The sequence below is a fragment of the Bos javanicus genome, chromosome 3, assembly GCF_032452875.1.
Source record: "Bos javanicus breed banteng chromosome 3, ARS-OSU_banteng_1.0, whole genome shotgun sequence".
Taxonomy (NCBI): Eukaryota; Metazoa; Chordata; class Mammalia; order Artiodactyla; family Bovidae; genus Bos; species Bos javanicus.
The window spans coordinates 103845243-103866642 of record NC_083870.1 but is presented as its reverse complement, the minus strand read 5'-3'; the positions used below and the strand labels follow the sequence as shown (position 1 = coordinate 103866642).

General features: G+C 40.2%; 1 protein-coding gene across 2 annotated transcripts in view; it reads left to right on the top strand.

The window, feature by feature from the left end:
• The window catches only part of CCDC30 (coiled-coil domain containing 30), a 144523-nt gene that overhangs the window by 84019 nt on the left and 39104 nt on the right, over positions 1 to 21400 (top strand). For both annotated transcript variants that reach the window (XM_061412271.1, XM_061412270.1), the window contains exons 12-14: positions 11504 to 11747; positions 17495 to 17674; positions 20984 to 21193. In XM_061412271.1, coding sequence (XP_061268255.1) covers positions 11504 to 11747; positions 17495 to 17674; positions 20984 to 21193 — 634 coding nt within the window. The remainder of the gene's footprint in view (positions 1 to 11503; positions 11748 to 17494; positions 17675 to 20983; positions 21194 to 21400) is intronic.

The following is a 21400-nucleotide window of genomic DNA, read 5'->3' as shown; positions in this document are numbered from 1 at the left end:
TTCACTCTGTATAATAGGCTCCAGTTTCATCCACCTCATTAGAACTGATTCAAATGTATTCTTTTTAATGGCTGAGTAATACTCCATTGTGTATAAGTACCACTGCTTTCTTATCCATTCATCTGCTGACGGACATCGAGGTTGCTTCCATGTCCTGGCTATTATAAACAGTGTTGCGATGAACATTGGGGTACATGTGTCTCTTTCAATTCTGGTTTCCTCAGTGTGTATGCCCAGCAGTGGGATTGCTGGGTCATAAGATAGTTCTATTTCCAGTTTTTTAAGGAATCTCCACACTGTTCTCCATAGTGGCTGTACTAGTTTGCATTCCCACCAACAGTGTAAGAGGGTTCCCTTTTCTCCACATCCTCTCCAGCATTTATTGTTTGTAGACTTTTGGATTGCAGCCATTCTGACTGGCGTGAAATGGTACCTCATTGTGGTTTTGATTTGCATTTCTCTGATAATGAGTGATGTGGAGCATCTTTTCATGTGTTTGTTAGCCATCTGTATGTCTTCTTTGGAGAAATGTCTATTTAGTTCTTTGGCCCATTTTTTGATTGGGTCGTTTATTTTTCTGGAGTTGAGCTGTAGGAGTTGCTTGTATATTTTTGAGATTAGTTGTTTGTCAGTTGCTTCATTTGCTATTATTTTCTCCCATTCTGAAGGCTGTCTTTTCACCTTGCTTAGAGTTTCCTTTGTTGTGCAGAAGCTTTTTAATTTTAATTAGGTCCCATTTGTTTATTTTCGCTTTTATTTCCAGTATTCTGGGAGGTGGGTCATAGAGGATCCTGCTGTGATTTATGTCGGAGAGTGTTTTGCCTGTGTTCTCCTCTAGCAGTTTTATAGTTTCTGGTCTTACGTTTAGATCTTTAATCCATTTTGAGTTTATTTTTGTGTATGGTGTTAGAAAGTGTTCTAGTTTCATTCTTTTACAAGTGGTTGACCAGTTTTCCCAGCACCACTTGTTAAAGAGATTGTCTTTTCTCCATTGTATATTCTTGCCTCCTTTGTCAAAGATAAGGTGTCCATAGGCGTGTGGACTCATCTCTGGGCTTTCTATTTTGTTCCATTGATCTATATTTCTGTCTTTGTGCCAGTACCATACTGTCTTGATGACTGTGGCTTTGTAGTAGAACCTGAAGTCAGGCAGGTTGATTCCTCCAGTTCCATTCTTCTTTCTCAAGATAGCTTTGGCTATTCGAGGTTTTTTGTATTTCCATACACATTGTGAAATTATTTGTTCTAGCTCTGTGAAAAATACTGTTGGTAGCTTGATAGGGATTGCATCAAATCTATAGATTGCTTTGGGTAGTATACTCATTTTCACTATATTGATTCTTCCGATCAATGAACATGGTATATTTCTCCATCTATTAGTGTCATCTTTGATTTCTTTCACCAGTGTTTCATAATTTTCTATATATAGGTCTTTAGTTTCTTTAGGTAGATATATTCCTAAGTATTTTATTCTTTTCATTGCAATGGTGAATTGAATTGTTTCCTAAATTTCTCTATTTTCTCATTATTAGTGTATAGGAATGTAAGGGATTTCTGTGTGCTTATTTTATATCCTGCAACTTTACTATATTCATTGATTAGCTGTAGTAATTTTCTGGTGGAGTCTTTAGGATTTTCTATGTAGAGGATCATGTCATCTGCAAACAGTGAGAGTTTTACTTCTTCTTTTCCAATTTGGATTCCTTTTATTTCTTTTTCTGCTCTGATTGCTGTGGCCAAAACTTAAAACTCTGTTGAACAGTAGTGGTGAGAGTGAGCACCCTTGTCTTGTTCCTGACTTTAGGGGGAATGCTTTCAATTTTTCACCATTGAGGATAATGTTTGCTGTGGGTTTGTCATATATAGCTTTTAGTATGTTGAGGTATGTTCCTTCTATTCCTGCTTTCTGGAGAGTTTTTATCATAAATGGATGTTGAATTTTGTCAAAGGCTTTCTCTACATCTATTGAGATAATCATATGGCTTTTATTTTTCAATTTGTTAATGTGGTGTATTACATTGATTGATTTGCAGATATTGAAGAACCCTTGCATCCCTGGGATAAAGCCCACTTGGTCATGGTGTATGATCTTTGTAATGTGTTGTTGGATTCTGATTGCTAGAATTCTGTTAAGGATTTTTGCATCTATGTTCATCAGTGATATTGGCCTGTAATTTCCTTTTTTTGTGGCATCTTTGTCAGGTTTTGGTATTAGGGTGATGGTGGCCTCATAGAATGAGTTTGGAAGTTTACCTTCCTCTGCAATTTTCTGGAAGAGTTTGAGTAGGATAGGTGTTAGCTCTTCTCTAAATTTTTGGTAGAATTCAGCTGTGAAGCCATCTGGACCTGGGTTTTTGTTTGCTGGAAGATTTCTGATTACAGTTTCAATTTCCATGCTTGTGATGGGTCTGTTAAGATTTTCTATTTCTTCCTGGTTCAGTTTTGGAAAGTTGTACTTTTCTAAGAATTTGTCCATTTCTTCCACGTTGTCCATTTTATTGGCATATAATTGTTGATAGTAGTCTCTTATGATCCTTTGTATTTCTGTGTTGTCTGTTGTGATCTCTCCATTTTCATTTCTAATTTTATTGATTTGATTTTTCTCCCTTTGTTTCTTGATGAGTCTGGCTAATGGTTTGTCAATTTTATTTATCCTTTCAAAGAACCAGCTTTTGGCTTTGTTGATTTTTGCTATGGTCTCTTTTGTTTCTTTTGCATTTATTTCTGCCCTAATTTTTAAGATTTCTTTCCTTCTACTAACCCTGGGGTTCTTCATTTCTTCCTTTTCTAGTTGCTTTAGGTGTAGAGTTAGGTTATTTATTTGACTTTTTTCTTGTTTCTTGAGGTATGCCTGTATTGCTATGAACTTTCCCCTTAGGACTGCTTTTACAGTGTCCCACAGGTTTTGGGTTGTTGTGTTTTCATTTTCATTCGTTTCTATGCAAATTTTGATTTCTTTTTTGATTTCTTCTGTGATTTGTTGGTTATTCAGCAGCGTGTTGTTCATCCTCCATATGTGGGAATTTTTAATAGTTTTTATCCTGTAATTGAGATCTAATCTAACTGCAATGTGGTCAGAAAAGATCTTTGGAATGATTTCTATTTTTTTGAATTTACCAAGGCTAGATTTATGGCCCAGGATGTGATCTATCCTGGAGAAGGTTCCATGTGCACTTGAGAAAAAGGTGAAATTCATTGTTTTGGGGTGAAATGTCCTATAGATATCAATTAGGTCTAACTGGTCTATTGTATCATTTAAAGTTTGTGTTTCCTTGTTACTTTTCTGTTTAGTTGATCTATCCATAGGTGTGAGTGGGATATTAAAGTCTCCCACTATTATTGTGTTATTGTTAGTTTCCCCTTTCATACTTGTTAGCATTTGTCTTACATATTGTGGTGCTCCTATGTTGGGTGCATATATATTTATAATTGTTATATCTTCTTCTTGGATTGATCCTTTGATAATTATGTAGTGTCCTTCTTTGTCTCTTTTCACAGCCTTTGTTTTAAAGTCTATTTTGGAAGATGTGGGAGAATGGCAATGAAACATGTAAAATATCATGTAGGAAACGAGTTGCCAGTCCAGGTTCGATGCATGATGCTGGATGCTTGGGGCTGGTCCACTGGGACGGCCCAGAGGGATGGTATGGGGAGGGAGGAGGGAGGAGGGTTCGGGATGGGGAACACATGTATACCTGTGGCGGATTCATTTTGATATTTGGCAAAACTAATACAATTATGTAAAGTTTAAAAATAAAATAAAATTGGAAGAATAAAAAAAAAAAAAAATTCTGATTAGAAAAAAAAAAAAAAAAATAAAGTCTATTTTATCTAATATGAGTATTGCTACTCCTCCTTTCTTTTGGTCTCTATTTGCATGGAATATCTTTTTCCAGACCTTCACTTTCAGTCTGTATGTGTCCCCTGTTTCGAGGTGGGTCTCTTGTAGACAACATATGTAGGGGTCTTATTTTTGCATCCATTCAGGCAGTCTTTGTCTTTTGGTTGGGGCATTCAGCCCATTTACATTTAAGGTAATTATTGATAAGTATGATCCCATTGCCATTTCCTTTATTGTTTTGGGTTCGAGTTTATACACCCTTATTGTGTTTCCTGTCTAGAGAATATCATTTAGCATTTGTTGGAGAGCTGGTTTGGTGGTGCTTAATTCTCTCAGCTTTTGCTTGTCTGAAAAGCTTTTGATTTCTCCTTCATACTTGAATGAGATCCTTGCTGGGTACAGTAATCTGGGCTGTAGGTTATTTTCTTTCATCACTTTAAGTATGTCTTGCCATTCCCTCCTGGCCTGAAGAGTTTCTATTGAAAGATCAGCTGTTATCCTTATGGGAATCTCCTTGTGTGTTATTTGTTGTTTTTCCCTTGCTGCTTTTAATATTTGTTCTTTGTGTTTGATCTTTGTTAATTTGATTAATATGTGTCTTGGGGTGTTTCGCCTTGGGTTTATCCTGTTTGGGACTCTCTGGGTTTCTTGGACTTGGCTGATTATTTCCTTCCCCATTTTAGGGAAGTTTTCAACTATTATCTCCTCAAGTATTTTCTCATGGTCTTTCTTTTTGTCTTCTTCTTCTGGGAGTCCTATGATTCGAATGTTGGGGCATTTAATATTGTCCTGGAGGTCTCTAAGATTGTCCTCATTTCTCTTAATTCGTTTTTCTCTTTTCCTCTCTGATTCATTTATTTCTACCATTCTATCTTCTAGTTCACTAATCCTATCTTCTGCCTCAGTTATTCTACTATTTGTTGCTTCCAGAGTGTTTTTGATCTCATTTATTGCATTATTCGTTATATATTGACTCTTTTTTATTTCTTCTAGGTCCTTGTTTAACCTTTCTTGCATCTTCTCAATCCTTGTCTCCAGGCTATTTATCTGTGATTCCATTTTGATTTCAAGATTTTGGATCATTTTCACTATCATTATTCAGAATTCTTTATCAGGTAGATTCCCTATCTCTTCCTCTTTGGTTTGGTTTGGTGGGCATTTATCCTGTTCTTTACCTGCTGGGTATTCCTCTGTCTCTTCATCTTGTTTATATTGCTGAGTTTGGGGTGGCCTTTCTGTATTCTGGCAGTTTGTGGAGTTCTCTTTATTGTGGAGTTTCCTCACTGTGGGTGGGGTTGTATGGGTGGGTTGTCAAGGTTTCTTGGTTAGGAAATTTGTGTCAGTGTTCTGGTGGGTGGAGCTGGATTTCTTCTCTCTGGAGTGTAATGAAATGTCCAGTAATGACTTATGAGTTGTCAGTGGGTTTGGAGTAACTTTGGGCAGCCTGTACATTGAAGCTCAGGGCTGTGTTCCTGTGTTGCTGAAGAATTTGCGTGGTATGTCTTGCTCTGGAACTTGTGGCCCTTGGGTGATACTTGGTTTCAGTGTAGGTATGGAGGCGTTTGATGAGCTCCTGTTGATTAATGTTCCCTGAAGTCAGGAGTTCTCTGGTGTTCTCAGGATTTGGACTTAAGCCTCCTGCTTCTGGTTTTCAGTCTTATTTTTACGGTAGTCTCAAGACGTCTCCTTCTATACAGCATCGTTGATAAAACATCTAGGTTAAGGATGAAAAGTTTCTCTACAGTGAGAGACACCCAGAGAGGTTCACAGAGTTACATGGAGAAGAGAAGAGGGAGGAGGGAGTTAGAGGTGACCCAAATGAGATGAGGTGGAATCAAAAGAGGAGAGAGCAAACTAGCCACTAATCACTTCCTTATGTGCGCTCCACAGTCTGGACCACTCAGAAATTTTCACAGAGTTATACAGAGAAGAGAAGAGAGAGGAAGGAGACAGAGGTGGCCAGGAGGATAAAAGGGGGGAATCAAAAGGAGAGAGACAGATCCAGCCAGTTCCCTAAGTGTTCTCCACTATCTGGAACACACAGAGATTTACAGAGTTGGGTAGAGAAGAGAAGGGGGAGGGAGGAGACAAAGGCAACCTGGTGGAGAAAAAGGAGAGTCCGAAGCAGGAGAGAGCAGCCAAGCCAGTAATCTCTCTCCCTAGTGAAAATGGGTACTGGAGATTGGATTCTTAAAGGTACAAAATTGATAACAAATACCAAAAAGCAAAGATTAAAAATCTAGAATAGAGGTTGGATTTTCAAAAATACAATATTAAAAGAAGAAAAAAAAACAAAGTCACAAAAATTATGTTAAAAAAAATATGTATATATATATATATGAAGTTTGATTTAAAAAAATAGGGTCTTTTTTTTTGCAAAGTAATAGTAGGTTATAAAAATGAAAATTAAAGGAGTAATAGAAGACTTAAAATTTTAAAAAATTAAAATAAAAAAAGAAAGATCATAAAAATAGTAAAAATATATCTAGGACTTTCTCTGGTGTTGTTGTGGGCAGTGTGGGGTCAGTTCATTTTCGGATAGTTCCTTGGTCCAGCTTATATTTCTCAAGGTCTATAGGCCCCTTCCTATGTAGTCGGTACTAACTACAGGGTTTTAACCTATTGCATCTGTCACTTCCAAGGCAGTTTCCTTTGTTTTAGCTTCTTCTGTTTGCTGGTCTCTTCAGTGTCTGATTTCTGCCCTGACACAAGGGGGCGGTGGTGGACACTTTTTTTAGGCTCACTTGTTCAGTCGCGCTGTGGGGAGGGAGGGACGCTGCAAACAAATAACACTGGCATGTGCTCGCAGTTCCTCAGCCACACTGGGCCTGCCCCCACTCACGGCACGTGTGCCCTCCCTGCCCACACTGCTCAGGCTCTAGGTTGCTCCACTGGGAACCGTCCGAGGCCGGCCCTGGGCTGCCTGCACCTCCCAGGTCTAAGCTGCTCAGGTTCAGGCACTCGGGTAGTCCTCAGAGGCGCAGACTCGGTCGGGCCTGCATTTTGTGCCCTTCCCAGGTCCTAGCAGCTGAGGTGATGAGGTGTTTGGCGAGCGCCGCTGGGATTTATCGCCTCCCCTGTCCCTGCCACTAGGTTTTCTGGGTGTACAACCGGCGCACCTTCGCAGGCGGATGTCCAGAACCCCAAGAAGTCTTAGTTAGCAAAGAAGCCTGCTTGCAGTTTGGTAGATAATGTCTTTCTGGGGCTGCGATTGCCCACTTCCGGCTCTGGCTGCCTGTCACCGCAGGGGGATGGTCTGCAGCCGGCTATCTCTGTTCAGTACTTTGTTCTGTGCACGGGCCTGGCGGTGTCTTAGATTAGGGCTTCGTGAGTGGTAGCTATCCCACAGTCTGGTTTGCTAGCCCAAGTTAGTTCCCTCAGATTGCCCTTGGGGCATTCAGGCTCGGTCCTTACTCTAAGCAATGCAGCCTGCCCAGCCCCCGATTGCTAGTGGCGGGTACAGGCAGGCGTCTGCGCTGCTTCTCCGCTGGGGGAGTTACCGTTGGGCTTGTAATCTGTGGCTTTTGATTATTTATTTTTCCTCCCTGTTATGTTGCTCTCTGTGCTTCCAAGGCTTGCCACAGACTCGGCAGTGAGAGAGAGTGTTTCCTGGTTTGGAAACTTCTCTCTTTTTTAAGACTCCCTTCCCGGGACGGAGCTCCATCCCTTCCTCTTTTTGTCTCTTTTTTTGTCTTTTATATTTTTTCCTACCTCCTTTCAAAGACAATGGGCTGCTTTTCTGGGTGCTTGATGTCCTCTGCCGGCATTCAGAAGTTGTTTTGTGGAATTTACTCAGCGTTTAAATGTTCTTTTGATGAATTTGTGGGGGAGAAAGTGGTCTCCCCTTCCTATTCCTCTGCCATCTTAGGACCGCCCCCTATATCTTCTGTTTCTTTACTGAGACATTCTAGTTCTTTTCAGACTTTCTACCTTTTCATTTGTTTCAAATTTTCATAATTGCTCTTTGAATTACTTTATAAGGTCTGATTTAAAATATTTTTAAATAATCCTGACATCTTGGTTTGTCATCTATTGTTGCCTTTTCTCATTCAAGTTGAGATTTCTGGTTCTTGCTATGATGAATAATTTTAGAATGAAATCCAAATATTTTGGGTATTATGTTATAAAACTCTACATCTTGTTTTATTTAACCTTCTGTTTAGCTGGCTTCTTATGATGCCACTCTGGGGCAGGTGACATGGAGGAGTATATTGTCTCATTACTACCCCAGGTTACAGTAGAAGTCTAGGTTCCCCCCTCAGCCTCTGTGAACACCCAAGGAAAGAAGGACTCCTCATTACTGCTGGTAATGATAGGAGTTACTACTCCTCACTAGGCCTCTACTTGTACTGCACTGACTGTGATGGAAGGGATGTCTTATTAATGCTCTCTACTTGGCCCCCATGATATCATGAGCAGGGCAGTGGTGAAAGTCCTGACCCTCTACTAGGCCTCCTCTGAAACTACCCCAATAGAGAGAAAGGTACCTCCTTACTTCCAGGTAGGGGTGGAAGTCCATATTCCCCTGTCTAGTACTACCTGGAAGGGATGAAAACCCCTGCTTCCCACTGGCCTCTGACACTATCCCCAGCAGAGGAGTTGAGGTACCTTCTTATATCTGGTGAAGGTGGAAATTTGGTCTCCCATCTTGACCTTTGCTGACATGAGTGAGGTAGAACCAGAGTTTTTTTCTATGACATTTGGCTGGGGAAAAATGGATAATGTCCAAAAGTTTTCTTTCTTGCTTGGTTGTCCATTTCCTGGTCCTCTGTACAGAGTAAAAACCCTTTCATCTACACTTCTTGGTGTTTGGGTTGCCAGCTTCTTCAGCACTAAGTCGTGAATATACACGGCTACAATATGCATACCCAGGAAACTCATAGACGTGTCATTCTTCAAGTCCTGAGTTCCCTAGCTGATTTTACTTCTTCCTACTTTTCAGAGTCTTCTTATATTTGTTTTATATATAATGTCCAGAGTTTTTAGTTGTACTTGTTGGGAAAAATAGGGAAAAGTATGTCCTCTTTATCTTCCTGAATGCAGAAGTCAGTTTTTCCATTTTTAAAAAATATTAGGTATATGTTTGCATTTTCCCAGTCTGAAGACTTCCTTTGAGAGTAGGAAAACGCAAAGAGTTTATGGAGGATGGAAGGAATCATTATTTTGTCAGAAATTTATTTTTAAAACATTCTACTCTTTATCTCATGTTTTTTATCATTTGAATATATTCAGTTCAGTTCAGTCACTCAGTCGTGTCCAACTCTTCGTGACCCCATGAATTGCAGCACACCAGGCCTCCCTGTCCATCACCAACTCCCGGAGTTTACTCAAACTCATGTCCATTGAGTTGGTGATGCCATACAGCCATCTCATCCTCTGTCGTCCCCTTCTCCTCCTGCCCCCAATCCCTCCCAGCATCAGAGTCTTTTCCAGTGAGTCAACTCTTCGCATGAGGTAGCCAAAGTACTGGAGTTTCAGTTTTAGCATCATTCCTTCCAAAGAATACCCAGGACTGATCTCCTTTAGAATGGACTGGTTGGATCTCCTTGCAGTCCAAGGGACTCTCAAGAGTCTTCTCCAACACCACAGTTCAAAAGCATCAATTCTTCGGCTCTCAGCTTTCTTCACAGTCCAACTCTCACATCCATACATGACCATTGGAAAAACCATAGCCTTGACTAGACGGGCCTTTGTTGGCAAAGTAACGTCTCTGCTTTTTAAAGGAATTTTAAAAGGAAAAAAAACTCAATAGATACAATTTTTCCTGTGTTCTTTTCCAGTTTTTTTCTGTATATACCTTTCCCATATGTATGATGTTTACACACAATATATATATATTATTCATTGTTCCACAACTTTATTAAGTATTTAATGTTGATGAATAGTCTGCATACCACTTTCAAGTTGGTTTATCTTTAATCATCTTAGCCATTTCTGTGTCTCCACTTAATCACTGTTTTAAATACTGTGGTTATGAGCATTATTATATATTCAGCTTTTTTCTTCTTGCCAACTATTTTATACCAGTAAATTCACTGGTATGCTATTATTCAGTCAAAAGATCTGAACATTTTTATGGTTCTTGATGTACTGCCAAATTGCCTTCTTAGAGAATTTGAGCACCAACTATAACTTGTGAAGCATCTTGTGCTAGACCCCAAGGTACCGAAAACAAATTTAAGGTTAATGGAATAAAAACAAAATGGACTTGTTTGTGTTCACTTTTCATTCACGCTGTCTAACCATGGAAGGTATGTTCCCTCCCTTGGCTTCAGTGGCTCACAGCCTTTTGGTTTTCCTCCCCCTACTCTGGCTTCTGAGCTTGCTCTTCAGGCCCCTTTCCTCTGCTTGTTCCTCACAAGGCTTTAGGCTTCTGACTAGATTGATCCTCTTCCTCTTACTTTCCCCCTTCTTCCTGGCTCATTAATCCCAAGGTTTCTGCTCATATTCCTCTGTATCTGTATCTTCACCCCAGGCATCTCTTCAGTGTATACCTACATTCTGTCTTCTTGGGCTACCATCCACTTGCTCATTTGTTCCCGTCAGAAATCCAGGTGTCACTCATTGCTCCCTTTTCTCCCTAACCTGCCACACCCAATAAATGACTGATTTTATCAATACTGTCTTCTGAATATCTCTCTAGGATCCATTTTGCCTTTTCATGCCCACCATCCTATTTTAGTCACTGTTGGTTAGTAGGCAGATCATAGCAATCTCTCAACTGACTTTTCTGACACACAGATTCCAAATAATCTTCCTAAGGCACACTCTCTCTTTTGCCTCTGGGTTTTTACCTATCTTATTTATGAAGTCTTCCAACATCCCCCATCTTCAACATATACACACACAGGCAAGTATGCACACATTCCTACCTTTACATCTGCCTAGCTTGTGCCAACTCATCCATCAGGCCTCCAATTACTTATTACTAGCTTAATATAATCACTTGTTAACTTATCCTTATTTCTCACTAAATTGTAAGCTCCTTAAGGGCAGGATTTTGTCCTGTTGTAACCCTAATGCCTGCCAAAGTGCCTGGTGCTTATTGAGTGATTAAAAAAAATATATAAGCTATATCTGCCCAATGCCATACTAAAAGTTGAAAAAGTGAAAAATTCAGTAAACTGCTTATTTGTCTACACCTGTAGACAAAAACCTGGAGAAGGCAATGGCACCCCACTCCAGTACTCTTGCCTGGAAAATCCCATGGACAGAGGAGCCTGGTAGGCTGCAGTCCATGGGGTCGCTAAGAGTCAGACACGACTGAGCGACTTCACTTTCACTTTTCACTTTCATGCATTGGAGAAGGAAATGGCAACCCACTACAGTGTTCTTGCTTGGAGAATCCCAGGGACGGGGGAGCCTGGTGGGCTGCCGTCTATGGGGTCACACAGAGTCGGACACGACTGAAGCGACTTAGCAGCAGCAGCAGCAGTAAACAAAAACCTATGATGGGTCATTTCCCTGCATATGAGTAAAAAAACATATGACTGATTTGTTTTTAAAGTTTATTTCCAAGCATAAGACAACTGCTCCGCTGTAGAATTCTGGTAAAAAAATCTTGCCTGCAGCACTTTCTTCACTGGTACATATTTTTCCTCCATATTCTGCTACTATAAGGAGCATTTTGATAGTTTTTCTTATTATTATATTTATGCTAAGTCCCGAACTAGGAGAAAATAAGCAGAAGGAAATTCCAGAGAAGGCAGTAAAGGAGGGCACTTTTCCAAGAGAGGGACGGAAGGAGGAAGACTCACAGCAGAACCAAGAAATGAGAGGTGAAGAACAGCAGTTGACCTTGCAGCCTGAGGAAGTTATGAGGCTCACAGAAGAGCTGAGCCTTATGAATCAGAGCCTCCTTCAGTCTCAGAGCTCTGGGGATACCACAAAAGACAGTAGTTTCCAGGTAGGTATGATAAACATGAGGCCTGACTGGCTCCATTTCCTCTGATCAGCTGTGGATAGAGGTTTAATTTTTAATATCACTGTTAGCATATATCTGTTAAGCAATATCATAACCATGCCCCGAATGTTAATAAATAGCAATCAAAATCTCAGCTGAGCCCATTCGTTGATGCATTTTATTATAAAGGGTTCTTAGGCTCAGGAATTCTCGGTAGGAAAGAATGCTGATTGATTGTCATTGTCGGCACTGGGCGGGTGGAATAGGGGACAGCAGGATTTCTGCCACATTTTGTGTTCCTGGTACGTAGCTTGATATACAAAATACATTGTTTTGGTGGGGAAAAGGCCACAGACTTGGAATTCTTTAAAATATGGCTATAGCTATTTAAAGGGGAGAATGAAAAAGCTGGCTTAAAACTCAGCGTTCAGAAAACTAAGATCATGGCATCTGGTCCCATTACTTCATGGCAAATAGATGGGGAAACAATGATAACAGTTACAGACTATTTCTCAGGCTCCAAATTCACTGTGGACGATGACTGCAGCCCTGAAATCAGATGCTTGCTCCTTGGAAGAAAAGCTATGACAAACCTAGACAGTGTATTAAAAAAGCAGAGACATCACTTTGCCAACAAAGGTCCATATAGTCAAAGCTTTGGTTTTTCCAGTAGTCATACACGGATGTGAGAGTTGGACCATAAAGAAGGCTGAGTGCCAAAGAATTGATGCTTTCGAACTGTGGTGCTAGAGAAGACTCTTGAAAGTCCCTTGAACAGCAAGGAGACAAAACCAGTCAATCCTAAAGGAAACCAACCCTGAATATTCATTGGAAAGACTGATGCTGAAGCTGAAGTTCCAATAATTGGCTGCCTGATATGAAGAGCCAACTCATTGGAAAAGACCTTATGCTGGAAAAGATTGAGAGCAGGAGGAGAAGAGGGTGACAGAGGATGAGATGGTTGGATGGCATCACTGACTCCATGGACATGAATTTGAGCAGACTCTGGGAGATAGTGAAGGACAGGGAAGCCTGGCATGCTGCAGTCCATGGGGTTGCAAAGAGTCGGACATGACTGAGCAGCTGAACAATAAACAATTGCTATTTATTAGCAATCAGCTTGCAGGAGAAATAAAAGGAGTAACTATATCTCAATTCTTTTACCTCAGTTCTACTGATTCCCTCTTGTACAAATTAAGATTTCCCTACACACACCTTTGTAGGAATTCTTTTGAGATCCACAGAGGGAGAATCTCAAAAGTAAACCAACTCATAAGTAAAGCAACTTCAAAAAAACTGATAATATACATTTGAGGAGTGATTCAATATACATTTAGAAAACAAGAAAGAAAGAAAGTGAAAGTAGGAAAGTGAAGTCGCTCAGTCATGTCCGATTCTTTGCGACTGCATGGACTGTAGCCTGCCAGGCTTCTCCATCCATGGGATTTCCCAGGCAAGAATACTGGAGTGGGTTGCCATTTCCTTTTCCAGGAGATCTTCCTACCCCAGGGTTGAACCCGGGTCTCCCGCATTGTAGGCAGACACTTTACTGTCTGAGCCACCAGGGAAGTCCAAGAAAACAAGGAAGAGTATTAATAAAAGAAGTCAAAAATATACTTGAAAAGAGCTTTGGCTATAGAGTGAAAAATAATCAAGTCATAGTAAACAAGGAAAATGTGTACCTGAAAAGGAGATTCAGATGCATTTGAATGAGAAGGAAGTTGCTGGATTTGTTCAGAAGACCAAAAGGAAGTATGACATCACATAGTCAAAAAGAGGTTGAATTTTCATACTCAGACAATCCTTTTATGGGGCAGTGGGCCAGTGTAGGAGGCTTGAGCGGAGGCTGAACACTGTAGTCATAAAGATGATTAAAGTTTACTTATGAGCTTAAAATGATCAGTGAACTTTTAGAATAATAAAATCTAGAGTATGAGAACTAACACCTTGGTTAATTCATTCAGTTCAGTTCAGTTGTGTCTGACTCTTTGCGACCCATGGACTGCAGCACATCAGGCTTCCCTGTCCATCACCAACTCCCAGAGCTTGCTCAAACTCATGTCCGTTGAGTAGGTGAGGCCATCCAACCATCTTATCCTCTGTCACCCCCTTCTCCTCCCACCTTCAGTCTTTCCCAGCATCAGGGTCTTTTCCAAGGAGTCAGTTTTTCGCATCAAGTGACCAAAAAGAATTGGAGTTTCAGCTTCAGCATCAGTCCTTCCAATGAATATTCAGGACTGATTTTCTTTAGGATTGACTGCTTGGATCTCCTTGCAGTCCAAAGGACTCTCAAGAGTTCTCCAACACCACAGCTCAAAAGCATCAATCCTTCAGCACTCAGCCTTCTTTATGGTCCAACTCTCACATCCATACATGACTACTGGAAAAGCCATAGCTTTAACTAGACGCGCCTTTGTTGGTAAAGTAATGTCTCTGCTTTTTAATATGCTGAATATGTTTGTCATAGCTTTTCTTCCAAGGAGCAAGTGTCTTTTAATTTCATGGCTGCAGTCACCATCTGCAGTGATTTTGTGGTCCCCTCAAAATAAAGTCTGTCACTGTTTCCATTGTTTCCCCATCTATTTGCCATGAAGCTTAATTTATTAATTTGCTCTAATTTACCCTTTCCCATTGCTTGAAGAATCTTTTCTCAATACTTGGTGGGTGTGTGTGTGAAAAAAAACTATTAAATATATAAAAATTCTATGAGAAATCTGGGAAAATAGCCTTTTTGTGAATGAACAAATCTATATACCGTATAACCACAGAAACAGTAATTTTCTTTCATAACAGTGAATCTGGATTATTAAAAGAAATGTAAGTTATTCTTATTCATTTATTCAACCAGTATTAACTGAGTATCTGTGATGTGCCAGGCCCCGTGTTAAGGTACACACAACAGTAAATGAGGTAGATATGGGCCTCATGGGGAAAAAAAATAACATATTTGTGTTTTAAAATTCACATTTCCCAAAACATTCACACACATAATATTTTATTTACTTCTTTAAGCAAGCAAGGAAGAAAACACATTTTTAAAAATGTATTTGTTTTTTATTATTTTTGTTTGTTTGCCTGCACTGATCTTCATTGCAGCATGCAGCCTCTCTAGTTGCAATATGTGGAATCTTAGTTCCCTAACCAGGGATCGAACCCGGGCCCCCTGTATTGGGAGCATGGAGTCTTATCCACTGATACTGGTAAAGTCCCAGAAAATACATTTTAGTTGGATTTTTGTCTACAGTGCACTGTGCAGTGATAATTTCAGAACCTCTTTCTGTGTGTATAGCTCTCTGATGGTCTGATAGCTATAGATCATCCTGCTTTTCAGTCCTTGTGTGTGTCTGTGTGTGCGTAGTTTTTAGATTTCACTAATGTTGCAAGATTATGGTGCTGGTACTTTGCTACTCTCCATGTGTGCTGCATCCTATTAATCTCATAATGTGCACATTTAGGTAGCTGTAAGCACCTAAACTTTAAAGAATGCTTATAAATGGCAAATGCATAGTAAAAAAAAATTGTGAGAGTTTCTACTATGAGTAAGTATGTGAGCTACATTGCTCATGTCTTTTGTGACATCATTTGTGGCTGCTGATGACCTTTAGGGCTTAATTTCTGTTGTTCAACAGTATTCCAGGTGAGGTTGCAATAGCTGAGTTCTAGATATTACTTTCCCACTATTTTTGAAACACATTTGAACCACTGTTAACTGTCTTAATTTTGTAGATTTAATATGTAGTTTCACATTTTTCACTATGCCCTAGGCACTGTACTTAATACCCTGTGTATATTAAGCAATACAATGAGGCAGGATATTATTGTTGCCACTTTATAGATGAAGAAACTGAGGCTTTAGAGAGGTTAAATAATTGGCCTAGTATGACACTTTGTGGTGAAACTTGGGTCTGTCTCTGTTACAGCCTGGCCTTTTAACTATTTTGTCATCTGCTTCCTCTTGCTGACAGACTCATAGAAAGCACATAGTTCTCACGTCAAGCTAATTTTCTAAAGAAGGCTGGGAAGCTGGCTCCCAAAAGCCTTCCCAAGGTGTCTGTCTTAGATTGAAAATGAAAATGTTAGTCACTCAGTCATGTCTGACTCTTCGATCCCATGGGCTGTAGCCTGTCAGGCTCCTCTGTCCATGGAATTTTTCAGGCAAGAATATTGGAGTGAAAAAAAAAAAAAAAAGAATACTGGAGTGGTTAGCCATTCCCTTTTCCAGGGTATCTTCCTGAACCAAGGTTCAAACCCAGGTCTCCTGCATTGCAGGCAGATTCTTTACCATCTGAGCCATCAAGGAAACCCCTCTCTTAGATTATTGTGGTAAATTTATCTGGAATTGACCCTTAGGCTTGCCCTCTCCAAAACTTTAATGTAATAGCTCCCCTAGAATAGATCTGAGTCATGGGGATACATTTACATAAAACCAAATCTTCTAGACTACTGGATAAAATTAGAATGTCCATCAGTTATTCTTCTGTAACAATGAATAAATATCAGTTGAACATGTTTAGATAACAGTGCATTTATCCATAGAAAGCTAACTAGGATCTTAGACACTTGCAGCTCTAACACAAACAAGTTGGATCCAGATTGCCTTTTTGACTAACCCAAGACCAGAACTGAAAGGCTAACAGGACTTGGGGAATTCACTGCAGCAATTCTGTTATAGCAAGATAAACTAGAATAATGATGTGACCTTTTCAGAAAGTCTTGAACAGGAAGCACACTGGACCAGGACTCAGGAAACAGATAGTATCTTATCTATTGAGCTGAATAAGGTTGAATTTTTTATCTACTCAGCATGCCTATATGTGCCTACCTTTTAGAAAATCTAAATAATTCCTCCTTTGGTCACGAGTTTTATTGTGCCAGAGAGGCCTGGCAGGAGAGTGTGTTGTTGAAAAGTAACTGAAGGAGAATCATGAAGTAAAAGGAAAGCGATGAGGAAGTCTAGGAATTTAGTATCTCTTGCTAAATGTCATCTTCCCCTTTACCAACAGACACTACACACACGCACACATGTGCACACACACACACACAGCTTCCACACACACATTCACACTCCTTCATAAACTGATGGTTTGAACTCCCTGTATTTTTTTCATTTTTATTTATTTATTTATTTTTGACTGTGTTGGGTCTTCGTTGCTGTGAGGGCTTTTCTCTAGTTGTGGCAAGTAGGGGAATCACTCTAGTTGTGGTGTGTGGGTTGCTCATTGCATTGGCTTCTCTTGTTGAGGAACATGGGTTCTAGGGTGTGTGGGCTTCAGTAGGTGTGGCTCCTGGGCTCTAGAGCGCAGGCTCGATAGCTGTGGTGCACAGGCTTAGTTGCTCCAGGCATGTGGGATCTTCTCAAATCAGAGGTCGAACCTGTGTCTCCTGCAGTGGCAGGCGGATTCTTTACTTCTGAGCCACCAGGGAAGCCCTGTACTCCCTGTTTAAAGCATGTTTTGCTCTAAAACTGTCCACACTTCTGTTCCCCTTCATTAATGTGAAAAATAATAAAGTTAATTTTCTATGCTTAATTGCTTTTGATCACGTAACTTCTTCAATATTTTCACTCTAGTATGAGTTAAATTATATGAACTTGTACAACTGGCCATACATGTAAAAAGAGTAATTGGTTAGAGTGAAGCTAACTCCAAAAACATTTACGTGTGACTAATCACATTCTGACAGCTGGAACCCATGTTTTACCAACATTCTTTCAAATTGTCCATATTTCCCTGGTAAAACGTTTCTTTTAGTATCCATCATCTGGGGAAAAACGGAAATACTGGCAGCAGGAGGAGGTACAACAACTTCACCAGAATTTGCGCCGGCTCCAGACTCTATGCAGCTCCGCAGAAAAAGAGCTTCGATATGAGCGAGGAAAGAACTCGGACTTAAAGCAACATAATAGCTTACTTCAGGAAGAAAGCCTTAAGGTAATTCCAGTGGGGGTATCCTTCATTTAAGGGTCTCAACTGCTCACCTGACCCCAGGAATGAAGGAATCTAACTTCTGCAACTTGGTAATTCATGATTGAGTCCCCAGATGGGTAGACAGCATCAGCGATCTGGTAGCTGCATCCTTCAACTTCTCTTTACCAAGTAGGTGCACACTTCAGTTGTTTCTCTACTGCTAAAAGGTCATATGTGCTGTAAATGTGAAAAACTTTGAAGTTTTTTGAAATCATTACCTAGGACATTTAGCACTTAATAATTTCAATGACCTGAACCAAATCTCTAGTAGCAATTCCCTGGTTCTCTCTCTGGACATATTTATTCCTAGTAGGTGCATTCATTTTTTAAAAGATTATTTTTGTATGGACCATTTAAAATGTCTTTATTGAATTTGTTACAGTATTGTTTCTATTTTATGTTTTGGTTTTTTGACCCCAAGGCATGTAGGATCTTAGCTCCTCGACCAGAGATCGAACCTGTACTCCCCGCGTTGGAAGGCAAAGTCTTAACCACTGGACCTGCAGGGAAGTCCCTAGGTGCATTCATTATTACTGGTTGAATCAAAAATCAACTGCCCCAAGGTACAAACCATGAGAAAGCAAAATTGTTCTTCTTGACGTGAGTGTATCAAAAAGTTAGAGGAACATCCCCCAAACTCGCTTCTTTTACAATAATCTGTATAGAACTACGACCCACAGATTCATCTAAATGTTATGAACTACAAAATGTTCAGACTAAACCACCATGTAAAATGTCATTTTCTTTTAATTATGGTTCAATTCTGTAAACATATATTAGGGACCTAGTTTCTATAAGCCCCTATTTAAGATTCTGGAGTTCAACATTCAACAAATATTTATTGAGCATCAGTCTTAACACAAGGCAGGCCATCTCGTCAATACTGAGGATTTAATGATAGGCAAAATGGACACAATTCTTATCCCCTGGTGCAGGGGTCAGCAAACTTTGGCCTATAGGTAAACTCCATAGGCAGGATTTGACTTGCCTTTATTTCTGTGAATAAAGTTTTATTGGCACACAGCCATACCTGTTCTTTCACATATTACTGATGGCTGCCTTTGCACTACAACAGCGGATATGAGTAGTTCTGACAAGAGACCATGTGGCCCACAGAGGCTAAAACATTTACTGTCTGGTCCTTTATATGAAAAGCTTGCCACCCTGGTATGGCAGGATCAATGACCTTATTTAAAAAGTGACATAAAAATGGATTAAGAAAGGTCCCTACTTTTTAGGAGCTCACAGTCTAGTAGGGGAGATATAGAGGAAAACAAATAGTCATTTATCTCAAACTTCTAGGAAAGCCCTTCTAGAGAAGTCCAGAATTCCAGGATTCTTTGGATACACTTCTTCTCTACCCTCTGCATTCACAGTTTTTTGAATATTAAATATCATATTCTCTCAAGCCTTTGTAGTTTTAAATTAAATTTCAAACCTTTCTCACATTTCAAGACACCTTTTACCTTTCCCTTCAAACACCTCTCTTAGATCATTTTAATTGTCCACTCTGACTACATCTTTGTCAAGGTACAATGACCAGAACAACAGATCATAACATCTTAAATATGGTTGGCACTCTATAAATATCAGTATTTGTTGATTAATGAACAAGTCCTTCAAGGATGGGTAAATGATAACTTGATAAAAGCAGAAGGTATTTTTTGTTGTTTTGAATCTCGTTCATGGTAGGATAAGATTTTGGCCATTTCATTGATGAGACTTCGGTCTTTGGGCTGATGCCTTAGGTCAGGCACCTAAGCAGAGTTATATGCAATAGGCAGCTACCTTATAATGACAGCTTGTCCACTTTATCTATTATAAACCTCCCAGTCCTGAAGGGTCAGCATTTTATAGATGGGAAAATTGTTCAAGGTGACAAAGCTGACAAATTGCGGAGTCAGAATTTAGTACCAGGCCTATTTCTGTCTTTCCCTCTCTTCAATTTGGGGCACTTTGAAAACTCAGCTTTGCAAACTTAGAACTTTAAAAATCCACTGAGAGATGTTTGAACTCTGGGCCTCTGGCTAATATTGGGCATACTTATAAGACTGGCTAAGGAACCAGAATGCAAATGTGTTGCTTTTAAACCATTTTATTGGGAAATGTACCACTCAGAAGGCTTCCCCAGTGGCTCAGAAATAAAGAATCTGCCTGCAATGCAGGAGACATGGGTTCGATCCCTGGGTCAGGAAGAGCCCCTGGAGAAGGGAGTGGCAACCCACTCCAGTATTCTTGCCAGGAGAGTTCTATGGACAGAGGAGACTGGCGGGCTATTGTCCACGGGGTCGCAAAGAGTCGGACACGACTGAAGCAACTGAGCACACACACACACACATACCACTCAGAAAGTACGGTTCAGTTTATGTTTTTAAAAGAACACTGGCTGCAGTGCGGATAACAGATGAGAAGGGACTAAAAATGGAGGTGGTGCAACCAGTGCTGTTGCCATGGTCCAGGCTGGAGATGATGATCTAGAAGAGGTGGTGACGCAAATGGCGAAAATGGACACGAGATGTGCTGTAGGCGTAGAGTGATAGCACGTGCTGAATAGACTTACGACGGCGGAAAAGGAAGCCTCAAGGGTGACTCTCAGGTCAGTAGCCTGAACAAAAGTGTGGGTGGTGGCATCCCTTGCTGAAATCAGGAAGACTAAGAGAAGGACAGTTTTGGCGATATGGACAGAATCCAGGTGTTCCATTTTGGCATATATTGGCGTAAACGTGGTATTTTTAAATCATGAGAATGAATCTAGAGAGGGAATGCGTCACTTTCAAGGCAGGCCTCGAACAACCCACTAATATTTAGAAGTTGAGTTCACTCGAATAGTCTAAGAAGAAACCAAGAAGCAACAGCAGTGGTGAATGAAAACCAGGAGAGGTGGGTATCACAGACTAGGAGAGGAGAACTTTCTGAGATGGAGGAAGGAACTACTACTAACAGGTCAGTTGCCCAAGGGACTTAAATTCTGGCAGTGGGAAAGGCAGTACTGCCCCTGGCAAAAATAGCTTCATGAAGTAGTGGGATTGAAAGCCAGTAGACTGGGGGAGGAAAAAAAGGATGGAAACTATTTAGACCACGCATGTACAGAAACTCTTAGGAAAATTCCTTTGTCAAGCTGCCAGCAGCTCCAGAGAGGTAACCAGCCACATGACACTGGTATTTGTCAGCTCTTGAGAGAGACTACATTTCTTTGAAAGCTGCTTATTCTGGCTCACATCCACATTCATCCCATGCTTATTTTTGTCACTTGTCCTTATTACCCACCTCTAGATCAAAATTGAACTCAAGCAGACCCAGGAAAAGTTATCAGACAGCTCAAAGATGTGCTGTTCACTTACGGCTGACTGGAAGCACTGTCAGCAGAAAATCAGGGAACTGGAGCTGGAAGTACTTAAACAGGCTCAGAGCATTAAATCACAGAACAACCTGCAGGAAATGCTGGCTCAGGAGAAATCTAAAGTTGCTGATGCAGAAGACAAGGTAATTATCCTCACACTTAATAAATATCATGCCCTGGATACTGCTACTGAAATTCTGTTTCCCTGAGGATTTTAAGAAATAGATACAGGGCAAACGATAAAATTCTAGGATTGTTTTACTCTCCTATGCTTTCCTCTTTTGATGTCACCTGTTCCTACAGTTCCAGTAAATCTGAGATTAAATAACTTTCGTTATATACTTTCAAAT